General features: G+C 36.9%; 1 protein-coding gene across 1 annotated transcript in view; it reads left to right on the top strand.

The window, feature by feature from the left end:
- The window catches only part of ARFGEF2 (ADP-ribosylation factor guanine nucleotide-exchange factor 2 (brefeldin A-inhibited)), a 27600-nt gene extending 14420 nt beyond the window's left edge, over positions 1–13180 (top strand). Inside the window, exons 21-39 of the mRNA XM_009998769.1 lie at positions 96–254; positions 1435–1582; positions 2476–2575; positions 3306–3346; positions 3429–3598; positions 4216–4367; positions 4527–4699; positions 5842–6002; positions 6793–6923; positions 7032–7161; positions 7597–7732; positions 8555–8693; positions 8779–8833; positions 9088–9202; positions 9469–9599; positions 10501–10669; positions 11065–11203; positions 12301–12418; positions 13004–13180. Coding sequence (XP_009997071.1) covers positions 96–254; positions 1435–1582; positions 2476–2575; positions 3306–3346; positions 3429–3598; positions 4216–4367; positions 4527–4699; positions 5842–6002; positions 6793–6923; positions 7032–7161; positions 7597–7732; positions 8555–8693; positions 8779–8833; positions 9088–9202; positions 9469–9599; positions 10501–10669; positions 11065–11203; positions 12301–12418; positions 13004–13180 — 2544 coding nt within the window. The remainder of the gene's footprint in view (positions 1–95; positions 255–1434; positions 1583–2475; positions 2576–3305; positions 3347–3428; positions 3599–4215; positions 4368–4526; positions 4700–5841; positions 6003–6792; positions 6924–7031; positions 7162–7596; positions 7733–8554; positions 8694–8778; positions 8834–9087; positions 9203–9468; positions 9600–10500; positions 10670–11064; positions 11204–12300; positions 12419–13003) is intronic.
- Positions 13181–16010: the final 2830 nt, after the last annotated feature.

The following is a 16010-nucleotide window of genomic DNA, read 5'->3' as shown; positions in this document are numbered from 1 at the left end:
AATAGATAGGAGGAAAGTGGTGTAGGCTTGTGGGCAAGTGGCTTTCTCTAGCTCTTCAGGAATTTGATTATGATGCTTGATTCTCTGTCTTGCAGCTCGAACGAGATGCTTACGTACAGGCTCTTGCTCGTTTTTCCTTGTTGACTGCCAGTTCCAGCATCACAGAAATGAAACAGAAGAACATCGATACCATTAAGACACTTATTACAGTTGCTCACACAGATGGCAACTATCTTGGAAACTCTTGGCATGAGGTACATTTTTTATTAAATACTGCAACTATGTTGTCCTTCTGAAAACTTGCAGGATTTAGTTATTATGCTACTTTCAGTCTTTAGTAGCTGCACTTAGCACCCAGCATGCATCAAACCTCTTCAAAATGTGGATGAAGTGCATTATTTTGTTAACGGAGTTTCTTACATATATGTGTGTGTGTATAAAATAATGCACTGCATTTTTTTTGGCAGACCCTATAAATACTGTACGGTGAATACTCTGTTTTTGTGGGTGCTTTTGATTTGGAATTAAAACCTTATGAGAAATCTCATTTGACTTTAGAGAATTCTGCACAGAAACTGTTGTATTCTTCTTCATGTAAGCAAAAATAATCTAGCTTATAGGCCCAGACTTGTCTGTGCAGTGCAGTGTTTGGCAACATTTACACCATGATTACATTAAAAACTAGGGCTAAAATAACTTGGTGGGCAATAATAAGGATAGGCTATCAGGACCATATATGTTTTCTTAATGCATATTTTCCAGGAGCTTTATAATCAGATCTAAATCTCTGCTGCTGATAAAAGGGGCACTCCTGATGCATTATGTTCTCTGGCTTCAGGCTTTGGCTATATGATAGCATGAGCCAAAAGGTACACAAGCTGACAAATGACTTAGACCTGGCTTACAGCACACGCTCACAAACACTTGAGCAAGTCTGAGGGATGTTGCAGTAGGGAAATAAGAAAGAAGAGAGAGTCAATTCTTTGTTGGCAAGGCACAATTTTGGCATTTTCACTGTATGTTGGAACATTGTTACTCAAAGTGGTCACTGCAATAATTCGGTCTTTTCATCTCTTTGGAACAATGCACTCTCTAGAAGGTCAACTTCAAGTTATTTATAGTTTTGGAAGCTGATGCTATGAGAAATACAAAGGTTTCCCCTAGTAGTTACAGCTCCAAGTTAGATTTTTGGGTACTGTTTTATTTTTTTTGTGTGTTGGAATGATTCATGGCAGTGGGTGATCCTGAATGAATCACTCAACTTGATTTCCAGTTTTATTAGTCATGTTTCAGCTACCAAAACTCCTCCTGTTGTCAAAATTGTTTTAAAGGTTAGAGAACCTGGAAAGGCTATGAATATTAAATATAAATATATGTTAGGAATAAAATATGACAGTGTCCTGAACCACAGTGTTTAAATATTTTTGCTTTTAGATCTTGAAATGTATTAGCCAGCTGGAACTAGCACAACTTATAGGAACAGGAGTGAAAACTCGGTATTTATCTGGCTCTGGGCGTGAAAGGGAAGGAAGCATTAAAGGCTATTCCTCTGGAGGGGAAGAGTTTATGGGCCTGGGATTAGGTAAGACTAAACATCTTGGACTTCAGAGATGCACATGTAAATAAAGCTCAGTGTTATAAGATATTCAAATATATTTACTTGCTTCCAGAGGAAGCTATATTGGATTAATGAAACTTAAAATAATAAACCCATATATTTCAAGATGTATTTGTGATTACCAGTTCTGTTCTAACTTTGCAATTGGGTTAAACTATTTAACAAAGCTCCTTCAGATTTATTTGTTAGAATATATTGTTGCCAAAGCTGTTTTACCATACTTATTAAGTCAAGGTTTTGTTACCAGTATTATAGTTTCTTTTTATGCTCTTTTTGTTTTTTTAAATAGTAAAACAGAAACTGTTTCTCTTCAGGAATTTGTAGATCTTTAACTGGTTTTTCAAAGGAGTTTCTTATATCTACATGCTGGGCATGCTGTTCCAGTTTCTATTTTAAGCTAGATGTTAGAGGGACAAGGAAAGTTGTCCTAATCTTTGGAAAACTGTCAAGGAAACCTTTTAATTGGAAAATACTCTGGAGTTGATGCTATACATGATGATGCTGAATATTACAGTACAATGCCCAGCATATAACTACTTGTATCTGACTTAGAGTTCATATTTTAAAACAATGTTTTATCATTTCCAATCTTATTAACAGCATTATGTCATGTTAACTTAATAAACATGATGGTCAAAACACAATGCCCTAAGGGAAAAAAGCCATCCCTCTTACTGGATGTTTAATTTTGTAAAAATCTGGCACAGATCTGGCAAGGGCACCATCTGCTCTATATAGATGACAAGCTAATGGGAATCAGTAGTCACTTTTCGATGTCTACTTATATATAGTTGCAGTTAATATAAAGTAGCAATTTCATGATGCTAAATACTGGTTTTTAATGGGGTTTATTGCAGGTAACCTCGTTGGGAGTGGAGCTGATAAACGGCACATGGCGAGCATTCAGGAGTCAGTGGGAGAGACCAGCTCACAAAGTGTAGTTGTAGCAGTAGACAGGTACTGAGAATATAATCTCGTTCTGGGGAAAAGATGTTGTCTAAAGAGATGCTTCTGTCATAAACCATATGTTGAAAGGGGACTTCTTAATACTTTTTTATACTGGAACTACTGGGCAAGTCTGTAGAATCATACACAGACTTGTTGTATGTCTTGCAACAAATGTCAAACATATCAAAGTCTGAAAGGTTTGGAAACATTCTCCACTGAGCAGTGTTCTAAATTAACCACTATCAGTGGTCTAAACTCCTCTCAAGACTCTGATGGGGAAAAGGAGACAATGGTGCATCCACAGTCTTTCAGTCCTCTGTTTTGATGGCCACAACTTACTCTTGAATTGTGTAAAGATCAAGCAGGTGGCTGGCATCCAGTGAAGTCTTGCAGCAAAGCTTTCTTAATGTCTCTTTATTTTCCCTATGAATTCTAATGTACTGTCACCCAAGGGAGTGTTCCAGCACAACTTGGCCTGGATAAAATTCAGCCTGTGCCTGTTCCTGCAGTGGGCAGGAGCTTAGTAGACTGACTTGTAGCATGGAAGAGGGTGCTTAGACCAAGACAAGGGCAGGAACTGCTGCCAAGGAGTAAGAATAAAACAGTTGCAGAGTTCAAGGCATGGAGGATTGTGAAGTACTTCCAAGAGATGTGCTGACATTTGCCTACAGCACTAAGATGTGTGATTGACTCTTGTGGATGTGCAGCTAAAACTGCAACTCGTTTATTTGTTCCGTAGGATATTTACCGGATCAACTAGGCTGGATGGAAATGCGATAGGTATGTATGCTGACTGTTTGGGGGGTTACAGGAACTCTTGCACTGTACTATCTTGAACTTACAGGACTCTTTTAATGTTCAGTTGACTTTGTGAGATGGCTGTGTGCTGTGTCCATGGATGAGCTGGCTTCCCCCCACCACCCACGCATGTTCAGCCTGCAAAAGATAGTGGAGATCTCATATTACAACATGAATCGCATTAGGCTGCAGTGGTCAAGGATCTGGCATGTGATTGGAGATCACTTCAATAAGGTATTTTTAAAACCAAGTTACAGAACATACATAAATAGCAGGAATTCTTTAATCAGGTTTTTACTTTTATTTTCTTAGTGGTGTAGGTTGTGATATTTAAAATCCATTAAGGCGCCTAAAGGAAGCACCTATTTAAAAATCTAAAGTGTATAAATAAACATGGGAACATTTATGGGAATTATGTTACATCACTTCATTATACAATTTTGTATTTGTAATTTTTCTGTATGCCACTGTCTTTCTAACCAAATGCCAAGTTAGTTTTCCTCTAAAATATACATGGATGATCCTGAAACGACAAAGTTGTTTTCCTTACGAAACTTTACCATGTTTGGGTGCGGTTTTTTTAACTTTAAGATTTTTTTTTATTAGTATTATTTTAGTGTCTAGCTGGCTATTATAATTCTACACTTGTTACACGGAAAATCCATGCGTCTCTTTAATTGGATCAAATGACTGTGAGAGCCCTTTCCAAAAGTAATCCCCTGTCTTCTAAATATCTGAAAACTAGAATGTGCAAGCCATTTTTAGTGGACAGACACAAAACTTGAATACTGAGTTTGTTACTCATATAAGTAATACTTTAGCTGGTGTTTGAAAACATGCTTTTCTTCTAGGTTGGATGTAACCCTAATGAAGATGTTGCCATCTTTGCAGTGGACTCATTAAGGCAGCTGTCTATGAAATTTCTTGAGAAGGGAGAGTTAGCCAACTTCCGCTTCCAGAAAGACTTCCTAAGGCCTTTTGAGCATATTATGAAGAAAAACAGGTGTGATGCACTGCAGTTTCTGTTTTAGCTTGCTATAGTCCTACTTAAAGATGTTGCTTGGTGTGGGTCAAACTGTTGTGTGCAGTGGCAGTCACTTTGTGCCAGTGTAAAATGGTGCCACTTGTGCAAGTCTTGCTTTCGTTTGATTTTTGCTTTAAGATCTCCAACTATTCGGGACATGGTGATCCGCTGCATTGCTCAGATGGTGAACTCTCAAGCTGGTAATATTCGTTCAGGCTGGAAGAATATCTTTGCAGTCTTTCATCAAGCAGCATCAGACCATGATGGGAATATTGTAGAGCTGGCCTTCCAGACTACAGCACACATAGTTAGTAAGTAATGTTTGACAGATTCAAGCACCCGAATTTTTTTAGCTGCTGTGATTCTGGTTCAAAGGCCTATCTGAATAAGACTCTTGTATTTACAGGTAAATAAACACAAGATCTTGCAGTCAGGCTGTTTAAACTCTGCAGCTAGGTCTTACTTGCAGTTTTCCAACTGCTACAGACAGGAAAAACTAGATGTAGTTATGCTGCTATAGACCTCCTCAAGTCTGGAATAGCTTTAATAAGTTTGTATGTTGCCCCATCTGTCACAATAAGTTGTTTTGGATTAATCAATGCATTTAATGAACTTCCCTGCTAGTTCAGTATCATATGGTAGGAATCAGAAAGCTTCAGATTCTGATTGGTGATTGCTTGTAGAGTTTGCTTCAAACAGCTCACCTGCTCTAGAAGTGTATTTGAACAACACACTGTTGCCGATTTCAAGAGAAGACAACCAACTCCAGCATTTCTGTAGTGGCATTAATTATTGAGCATAGCTTTTGTAAATGTCCCAAAACTACCCTCTTTTCATTAAGCAGCACATGGACAAAAAGCTGTGGACAGTAGTAATAAATGCAAATAGTGACACAGCTCTTTTTGCTAACTTTTGAATTACATAGATCTTGGGAGCTGCAGTTTCTTCAACAGCTTGTACACATTGGGTTTGTTTTGTATTTAGTCTGTTCCTTAAGTCTGAAATCTAACTGCTTTTTACTTTCTTGCTACAGAATATAAATAATTACAAGTTAGATAATTTACATACATTTAGGTAACTTTGTTAAAAGCTGGGAAATTAACATCAAGCTTTATTCCTATTATATCAAAATATTTTAAGAGTTATGGTTTGCATATCCTGTGGGAGGAAACTGAACCATGTAAGAAGCTGTAAAATAATCCTAAATTATAAAATAGGTAATTATCCAACATGAGAAAATATGACGCTGGCAAATTTTGGTGTTGAAGTGGAATGGGGAAGAATGTAAGGGAAGAGAGAGAACCCTATTTCATCTAGATGATCTGGTCTTTTCATGCTTGTCCATTCCGTAGTGATACACTACCAGTCACTGGTATCTGTACATCAATGCCAATTTATCTACGGATTTCCATATCAGTAAATTTTTTAAAGTGTATTTGTTTGTTCTTCACAGCAAACATTTTCCAACAGCACTTTCCAGCAGCAATTGACTCATTTCAGGATGCAGTAAAATGTCTTTCTGAATTTGCCTGTAATGTTGCATTTCCGGACACCAGCATGGAGGCCATCAGACTTATTCGATACTGTGCAAAATATGTTTCAGAAAGACCACAGGTATTTTCTTTTAATTTTTCCCTTTGTGTATTCTTACACTGTCTTCTACTGTTAAACTGAGACTAATCTTGTAACTAAGAAATGGTTTTCATACTCAAACTTCAGTCTCCCAGCAGCAAATTATTCAGCTTATTCAGAATTAGGAGTCATCTTGGTTTTATGTAAGCAGTAAACTAGGGCTAATAAAAAAAAATTAAACCTCATCAGTCCAAATTGGAAATAACTGAATTAAATAGCCCCTTTTTCCTATAGTGTTAGGATGACCTGGAATACTAGTTCTGCACTAATGTCTAGTTAAATTGGTTGCAAACATGCATATTTTTCCACATCAGTCTACTCTGTAAATACTTAATATAACAATTTTGCTGAAAAGAGCCTGTAATTCAATTGCAGGTGCATGTTCCAATTGCAGGGTGTACATGCTGCATCCAGTATGCCAGAAAAGTATAGAACTGGTACATGCCAAACTTACAATCCCTTATTACCTACATTTATATAATTGTTGTCTGTCACTGTTCAACTTGCTTCCTAAAGTGCAAGCCTGTGCAACTTTTAGCAGAACTTATGAAAAGTAAATACTTAAATCTGTTTTACTTTTTTTCTTCCAGTATATTCACAAATAGTTGTCTCAGATTTATACTCATATTTTACAGGATTTGAGTGTTAACAGTAAGAACTAAGACTAATAAGTGTGTGCGTGCCACTAACAGCATCTAAATCTGTCAGATTTAAATATTTCTGAGATTATTTGGTTTTTTTAAAAGTCTCTTTTTTCCTGCTCACCTCCAAGGTATTAAGAGAATACACAAGTGATGACATGAATGTTGCTCCTGGGGACAGAGTGTGGGTCAGAGGATGGTTTCCCATTTTATTTGAACTTTCTTGTATCATCAATCGTTGCAAATTAGATGTTCGGACAAGGTAATCAAGCTTTTATTTTGGGTTTTTTAAATTATTATTCAGTTAATGAAGAGATCACAGATATGCATTTTAACATATTTTCTTTTATTTGTTTGGGTTTGTTTATAGAGGTTTAACAGTGATGTTTGAAATAATGAAGAGTTATGGTCATACCTTTGAAAAGCACTGGTGGCAAGATCTGTTCAGAATTGTGTTTCGGATTTTTGATAATATGAAACTCCCTGAACAACAGACAGAGGTAAAAACAAAAATCCAGAAAAAGTTGAGTTGTTTCGTTTAAGAACTCCAACAGTCAAGGCAGCAGTTTGTATTGTTTGCCTAGTCAGTGTATTTCCACCCCCTACAGCCCCAAACATAACGATATGTTGTTGTATTCTGTGGTATGTACTAAACTTGTCATTTTGCCCAGTGACCTATCTGCCTGTTCTGTCTGTCTGAGTATTTTCAAGGAGAATATTCACAACTTGTTGTAAAAATGTATAGTTTTCTGATCAGTATTCCTGTGGCCAACTAAATGCTTCTGAGAAGACAGCAGCAGCAGTGATGTCTTGGAGTTGTATCTATGTTCTCTCCTCAGAGGCTGTGTCCTGTGTTGAAAAGCTGTGCATAAGCCAAGTACTCTTACCACAGAAGCACCCACAAACAAACCAAGACTTTTCATTTTTTCTTATAGAAATCTGAATGGATGACCACTACATGCAACCATGCACTTTATGCAATCTGTGATGTATTTACACAGTTTTATGAAGCTTTAAATGAGATCCTTCTTCCTGACATACTTGCACAGTTACACTGGTGTGTAAAACAAGGTAGCTTATTTGCTTGTATCTTTTGATTTATGTATTTCTTAAATTCTCTTTACTTGAGAAGGGGAAAGCTGACTGAATTTGGGAAGAATAAATCTGTCATTAGGACAATGTGTAATAGGTGGATGCGCTATCTTAAATCTTGGAGCATCACTCTTATTTATCAGTTAGGCATCTTTACTGCTAATCTGTTAATAATGAGTTTATGATGCCATTGTGACAGAGCAAAAGCTTTTAAAGGATTGTGTTAATCATCTGCCAACAACTTTTCTGCTTTTGACTGCATGGATTAAATACCTAATTTATTTACACACATCTATTAATGTATGCATTTTGATTTTTCCATTTTTTTTTCTTTTTTCTTCTGCCATCCTCCCTTCCACCTCTTCTCAAGCATATAGTACTTTTAGATAAGACTTTCTTTAGAATCTGTTTTTGTTTAGACTGCATCTCATATGCCTGAAATCCTGTATATTGCTATCATGGAATGTGGGGGGGCAACTACCTTGCAGGAAATCTTAATTTTCTGATTGGTGCTTCTCCTTCGTCTCACTGTATACTTCCTTACTGCTTCTCTCCAGTCCTTTGTCTTCCCTGTTTGGTTTTCAATCTCATGAAGTCTATTTTTTTTAGTTCAGTACTTTTTTTAGTTCAGTTGGTTCTTAAACTTGATATAATTGAAATGTAGTTTATAAGTAGGTTTTGGCCTAAGACACCATGCATTTCCGAATATTGATAAAAATGTTTAATGGAGCAGTAATAGTGAATGTTTGTTTTTTCATTGAAATTGTAGAAGCTGATAAATATGGAATATTTCTTTAACAGATAATGAGCAGTTGGCTCGATCAGGTACAAACTGCCTAGAAAACCTGGTAATACTCAATGGACAGAAATTCAGCCCTGAAGTCTGGGGCCAGACATGCAATTGTATGCTGGAAATCTTCAAAACTACTATTCCTCATGTGTAAGTTAATAAACTTCATTCTCATACTAATTCCTGATTCCAGAGAAACAATATTTACCTATTTTGGTTTTTTTACTGTGTGAAGCTTGCTGACATGGAGGCCTGCAGGAATGGATGAAGATTCATCTGAAAAACCCTTGGTAAGTGTTAATTCAGTTTAAGAAACTAACAGGGTTTTTTGTTAGGGTAGCTTTCAAAATATTTTATTGTAGTAAATACAGTTGGCAACAAATACTGGAATCAACATTGGTGTGTATTTGGTGTCATTGTAAAATAAGATAAAAAATGGATACAGGAAGCCTTTGAATTGAAGGTTAGTGAAGTAATATGAAAACTGATAGCTGATGGTAGTTAGTGTTATGGATTGCCAGAATTGTTCTGCATTCTTTTCTAGGATTTAGACCTAGATCAAAGGTCTTTAAGCAGCATGGATAAAAATGCTTCAGAAAGAGGACAAAGTCAATTTTCAAATCCAACAGATGACAGCTGGAAAAGTGGTCCTTATACAAGTAAGGAAAATGTTCAGGTTTATTACATGAACTTTTATAGCCACTTTTACTCCACTTCTGTAATTCTGTAGGTGAAGTTTTGGGGAATTTAAACTTGGGGTGCATCTTTACAGCTTGTGTTTATGCCTTGCAGAGAAACTTTCTCTGAGATAATTCACAGGTTCACTGAATACCAAAATGCCTAATAGTAATGAAGAGTTTTGCTAGCCCCTTTAAGTGAATTGTTTAAGTTCGCTTCTGAATCTTGTGTTGCTTCATTTAATTAGACCAGAAACTATTTGCTGGCCTCCTTATAAAGTGTGTGGTACAGCTGGAGTTGATACAGACCATCGATAACATAGTGTTCTATCCAGCAACAAGCAAGAAGGAAGATGCTGAGCACATGGCTGCAGCTCAGGTACCATCAGACTAATTTCTAACCTTGTTGCGGCAGTACAGACTTATCCAATGCTCTGAAGTGTTTACAAAATAGAGTATATAGTTTCTTCCTTTTTCTAACTCTCAGCATAATAATAAATGCATACACATCAAGAATATTTTTGGTTTGGGTCAAGCATTCTTTTCTGTTGTTTACTCTGTGCATCTTCATTTAGCCACAGTTGAGGCTTTGCTTAGTCTCTAGGTGTTTACACAGGAGGAGATGCAGAAGTTGAACTTTAGCAAGGTTAATGGTCAAGATTTAACTCATTAACTGCCTCAGAGAGGTCCTTGTCCCTGAAAATTCTGATTCTAGGGAATAGTGCAAGGTGACTTTTTCTTCGCTATGTTAATAAAGCCCTAAGCTAGACATTTGAGCTAGTGCATTCAAGTACTGTTTTGCAGACAGCGTAGTTAAATTCCTAATGAAATTAGTTATTAGCTAATATTAACCAACTGTAATGAAACTTGACATTGGCCAAAGATGGGGAATTTCTGTGCTGTGCAACTTTTAAACTTGCACTATTTTTGTGGTTCATTTTGGTGTTCAGAATTCAGCAGACCTACTGAGTCAGCTTCTAGAGGAGAGGAAATGCTCTATATTGTATTGCTGTGACTTCTTTATGCCTTAATAAAGGAGGTTCTTCCCTTGTTCTTGATTATTATTTTTTTCTTATCAATAACTAGGGTAGAAGATAACTTCTCTCTTTTAAAGTATCCTACTGAAAAGAGTGCAACTCTGATACTTGACAGAACCATTCTGCTTTGTTGTATTGGACTAATACTTCACTTGTATCTAAAAATGGAATCTGGAGTTGGTGGGATATGATTTGTGAAGTATCAAAGTCTTAAGCTTATATCTCCCTTCCTCCCCACCTTAGCGAGATGCATTGGATGCAGATATCCACATTGACACAGAAGATCAAGGAATGTATAAATACATGTCTTCACATCACCTCTTTAAGTTACTAGACTGTCTGCAGGAATCTCATTCATTTTCAAAAGCCTTTAATTCAAATTATGAACAACGAACTGTGTTATGGAGAGCAGGTAAAGCTTTCATTTTTAGTTTGATGCAAATACTGAGCTCCATTTATAGCTTCAGCAATTGAGATACAAACTTATAACACTGCAGTAATCTCTGTAGTTGATCTGACAGTGTTGCATGCTTCTATTACTTGTCTCCTTCCTGGTGACCTGAATAATTCTGTTTGCAAAACTACGTGGGTTTTTTATTAAAGTGGAGCTACACAGTTGGTACTACTGTAGTTAAATAACTTTATAAATAAATTTGGCCTCAGTGAAAATCAAGGGGGAGAAAACATGATCTGGACAAGAAATGGTTACTGCTCACTAGTGGAGGTATTGCTGATAAACTTTTACCTCTTGACTAGTAACTACAAATATGAATGTTCCTTCTCTCCCTATGTATAACTGATTTCTAGGGTTCAAGGGCAAATCCAAACCCAACCTCTTAAAACAAGAGACCAGCAGCTTGGCTTGTTGCTTGAGGATACTCTTCCGAATGTATGTGGATGAAAACCGCCGAGAGTCCTGGGATGCCATCCAGCAACGGCTGCTCAGGTGAGAGAAGCAGGTTGAGTTCTGGGGTGTTGTGTGCAGCCAGCATGCTGCATCCGTGGGTACCGCTGTCCCATTTTTAATTGCTGAGCAGAGTATACAAAAGGTGAATGGATGGGTGGCCACTCATGATTAAAAGTTAATTTAGCAATAAGGACGCAATACACTTAGATTAAATGAAACACCTTCTTGATTGACAAACTTTCTGTAACAAAAGTGGTAAAGGAATTTACTCAGATGCACATCTGAGTAAAAAATTATATTTAGAAGTATAGTAGGTTACAGTAATCTAAACAGAGTGCAGTATAAGCTGCTGGATACCTGGAACTTAGGGAAATATAGAAAATAATGGTAAATAAATATAAAATATATTGGGGTCCCCTTTATTTGAGAAGTGGGTTGTTGGTGCATGACAGTTCAGAGTACTGATCTCTAAACAAATGTAAAGAACTCTTAAACTTGCAGTTGGCACTAATGCAGTGGATTTCAGTAGCATTTTAATTTAGCAGCATCTATGGACACAATAAATCTTTTAGTGTGTAAAAAGGGAGGTTTCTTTCCTACTTTAATTAAAATAGTGCCACCAAAAAAGCCATAAGAAGTGGTACAGTTTGTACCTTGTGTTGACAGCCTACAGCAAGGGCCAAAAATGTATTAATACAGTAGTAATCCCTCTTTAATCCATGCTGCTGAGCTCTGCAGATCTTTATTAAAGCTAGTCTAGTTTTGGAGGGAGAACTCTTTCGTGTTGCTCTTGCCTAAGCTGCCCCAAAGTAAGGATCAGGAAATACAGTTTAGAGCTTTGACACCACTTTAACTACAGAGTGTTTATGAGGAAAGTCAGACTCTTCCACCTCTTACTCCATGGTTCTTTGTTGACAACATGAAAACTATTACAATTCTGTTATCTGTAACAACTACTGTAAAGAGAAAAATCATCAAGGCAAATTTGTATAATTTAAGTGGTTGCATGTAATTGAAAAATTTCCCATGGAAATGCATCTTCCTTGAAAACAAAATACACTGAGAGGACAAACTGCATGTTACAAAAACTTTCTGTGGGTTTTCTTTATGGTTTGTCTGAATTGTCATCTCTCCAGTGTATGCAGTGAGGCCCTGGCATATTTCATTACTGTGAACTCAGAAAGCCACAGAGAAGCTTGGACTAATCTCTTGCTGTTGCTTTTAACAAAAACACTAAAAATCAGTGATGAAAAGGTAAGAACAGGCTGGAAGTCACCTCTGAATTCAGGTATTTTAACTTCTGCTTCTGTTGAAATCAGTCTTTATTATCTGTATTGCAGGGTGGCTAGTGGGCTTAGTCACATAGTGTGTAGTTTCCTTGAAACACAGCACTTGTACAGCTCCATTTTTTGCAAGCATTCTACATTGTAAAAATTGGACCGCATCCATGGAATTCACAGTTGTGTAGAAATACTGATAGAATTACTGCAGAGCTTTCATACAAAAGCACAGTGTGCAAGAAAAGGATGGGCCTGTGCTTGTCAGGAGGGGTTTTTACAAGTAGCCTACAATACCTCTAGCCTGAGGAATCCCTGAACCACAAAACAGTCCAACTCTATTTTAGGGAAGAAAAGCCAAATGCATGCTCTGTGTATGGTTTCCTATAGGCATCTGCTAAGGCTGCTGCAGAAAACACTGGTCTTCAAGGCCATTTAGCCATCCAGGGAGGCCTTGTGTTGGGTGAGACCTTGTGTTTTAACAAGTTACCATACACATGGATGTGTCAACTTCCTTACAGTAAGAGAGAATAATGGACTTTTTTCGTATTTTCTTTGATAGTTTAGGGCACATGCTTCAACATACTATCCATACTTGTGTGAAATCATGCAGTTTGACCTGATTCCTGAGCTTCGAGCTGTGCTACGGAAGTTCTTCTTGCGTATTGGTGTTGTGTTCAAAATCTGCATAACAGAGGAGCAGCTGCGGGCAACTGGGATGAACTTGCCTTCATGGTAGCCCTGAGTAGGGTTGATTACTTCTGTTTGTACATAAAGCAATGTTCCAGAGATGGATTAAAGTGGATGGGGAAAAAAATGGGACCCTGGTGTATCAACACAGCAGCACGTTGCTCTTACCACAGTGGTATTTGGGGAGGAGGAAAAAAAATATCCTGTCCATCCTACAAAACTATCAGCAGTTTTGTTTAAATTATTGCCTACAGAGTTAATACAGTAGATGTAAAGTCTCTTTGTTTCAATGCTAGTTATCCTTATGATCAAGTATGTCTCTTCTAGTCTTTTACCAATTGTTCAGTCTTGCATCCCAGCTAAATCTGATAAATCAGCTGGGTTCCTCAATAGAAATTATGCCCCTTGGAAATACTCAATATAGCTGTAGAGCCTTGTGATGTTAGCACATGTGTTCACAATAAACTATACTGCAGTGGCTAATGACCACCTAAGATCCTTCTGGGTTTTTCTTTGTGTGTACATGACTAGACCAGGCAGCGTGTTATGGATTTTTAAGTGAACAGCCTGTAGGATGTTTGTGGAAAGGGTTTTCCTCCTGTTCAGCAATTGATTTTTAAACCCTTTTTTAATATGAGCGCTTCATCTTCTGAGACATATTTTTGGTTTTATGGAAGGTTTTACATCACGAGCACACAATAGCATCTACTCTATTTAGCTTGTTAGTCTCGAGTTTAAGGTATTTTAAAAACCCCAAACTTCTGTGCTTTCCATTTTCTTTCACACATTGGCAGATCATGGACAGAGCATATACAGGAATGTTAAAAACAAGTTTCAGAACAAATAAACTCACCTTTTTAACCCTTGACTACAATGCATTTAGTACCAGTTGTGTCTGTTTAGCAAGATCCTGTCCTTTGTATGTATCAGGTTGTGTCTCGTTTTACTGCAGACCTGCAACTTCTGGTTTGTCTTTTTCGTGCAAATTATTTTTATTCTCAACTATTAGTTCCTGTTGTGATCTAAAAGAAACCCGAGTTCCCATGAAGCCGCTCTAGCAAAATTAAACTTCAGTTCACTTGTGTACTGTAAGAATTACCAATACATTTCTGAACTTTGAAATATCTGTGAAGCAAACATGACTGAACCCTGCAGCTTTGCTTGCCCTAGAGATTTTTTCTTTCCTTGAATTGCATTGGTTTTCTGTGACAAGTTTCCATGGTAGAATACCAGTTAACTGTTGAAAGACTGAGGTCTGTGCTTTGAACTAATTTTAATGTCAAGTTCTAAGCCTTCTCTAAACTGGAAGAGGGGAGCAGATGTTCTGCTTCCTAAAATGATGTAAACAAAGGTGTTAATATAGTAACTACTGTGCTACCTGTATTAGCCAAACCTAAAATATAACAGTATTAAAAAAACCCAAACAAACTCCACAACAATGTTTCTGATTAGTATTAAATATTTAACCTGTTTTTTTACTTTGGGTTTCCCAGTAGGATGGCTGTAGTTGAGGTTGTCTTGGGACATTCCACTATCAGATGTTGGGATTTTGGTTTTGTTTTGTTTTAACTTTTTTTGTGAGCTATTTCCAGCGGGTTTGAATGGTGCTCTTCTCCAATAATTATTGTTTGGGGGTGGTTTTGCAGTCAATAGTAGCAGTAAGGCTTTCACATTTTGACTTTTTATTTTTAACCAAAGAAAAATAAATGGTTGTTGCGGCTCTTCAACTTTTAAACACCCATTAGATTAAATCTGCACACTAATACTTAGTAGAAAGGAATATGTGGCTCTATTTTACAATAAGACTGAAAACTGAGCAGTGCTGATAGTTACCTTGCTGCATCTGAAATAGCCTTTTGTGTTGCATTTAATATAGTTGCTTATTCCCTGGCAATGTCACTTCAATTACAGTAAAGCTGAAGTATTTATTTTAATTCTATTTAAATCTCTAAGAATAGTCTATTTTTCTTCTGATTTTTCAATTTTGAATGTGTCACTGCCTCAATGAATGTATACCCTGATCTATCCAAACACAAACTTGTTAAAGTTGCATGCTTTTTTTCTGTATTTTGCAGTTTTGAAAGCCTCACAGCTCATGTCTTGAAATAAGTCTCTTCACTTTCAGGTCTCAAATTACTTTACAGGGCTTCCTTTACTGTAATGTGCAACATTTGTCCTGCATATAGAATAAGAGCCTTTAATGAGTCTTTTCCTTCAGCCTTAGTTCTGAGACTGTTTTTTTTACTTAAGCTTTTATTGTATTTATACCATTTATAAACTGCTGAAATGAGGTATGTGACATCAACACATGCTAGACCCTAGTGCATGGAGGAGAAGGGGGACTGGAATGCAATTGGATTGTAACAGCCTTAATCCTGTCAATTTTCTGGAATTACATGACTGAACCCTGCAGCTTTGCTTGCCCTAGAGATTTTTTCTTTCCTTGAATTGCATTGGTTTTCTGTGACAAGTTTCCATGGTAGAATACCAGTTAACTGTTGAAAGACTGAGGTCTGTGCTTTGAACTAATTTTAATGTCAAGTTCTAAGCCTTCTCTAAACTGGAAGAGGGGAGCAGATGTTCTGCTTCCTAAAATGATGTAAACAAAGGTGTTAATATAGTAACTACTGTGCTACCTGTATTAGCCAAACCTAAAATATAACAGTATTAAAAAAACCCAAACAAACTCCACAACAATGTTTCTGATTAGTATTAAATATTTAACCTGTTTTTTTACTTTGGGTTTCCCAGTAGGATGGCTGTAGTTGAGGTTGTCTTGGGACATTCCACTATCAGATGTTGGGATTTTGGTTTTGTTTTGTTTTAACTTTTTTTGTGAGCTATTTCCAGCGGGTTTGAATGGTGCTCTTCTCCAATAA

The sequence above is a fragment of the Chaetura pelagica genome, unplaced genomic scaffold (assembly GCF_000747805.2).
Source record: "Chaetura pelagica isolate M959 unplaced genomic scaffold, ChaPel_1.0 scaffold275, whole genome shotgun sequence".
NCBI lineage: Eukaryota > Metazoa > Chordata > Aves > Apodiformes > Apodidae > Chaetura > Chaetura pelagica.
Note: the sequence above shows the minus strand (reverse complement) of the source record. Positions and strands in the feature narration are given on the sequence as shown.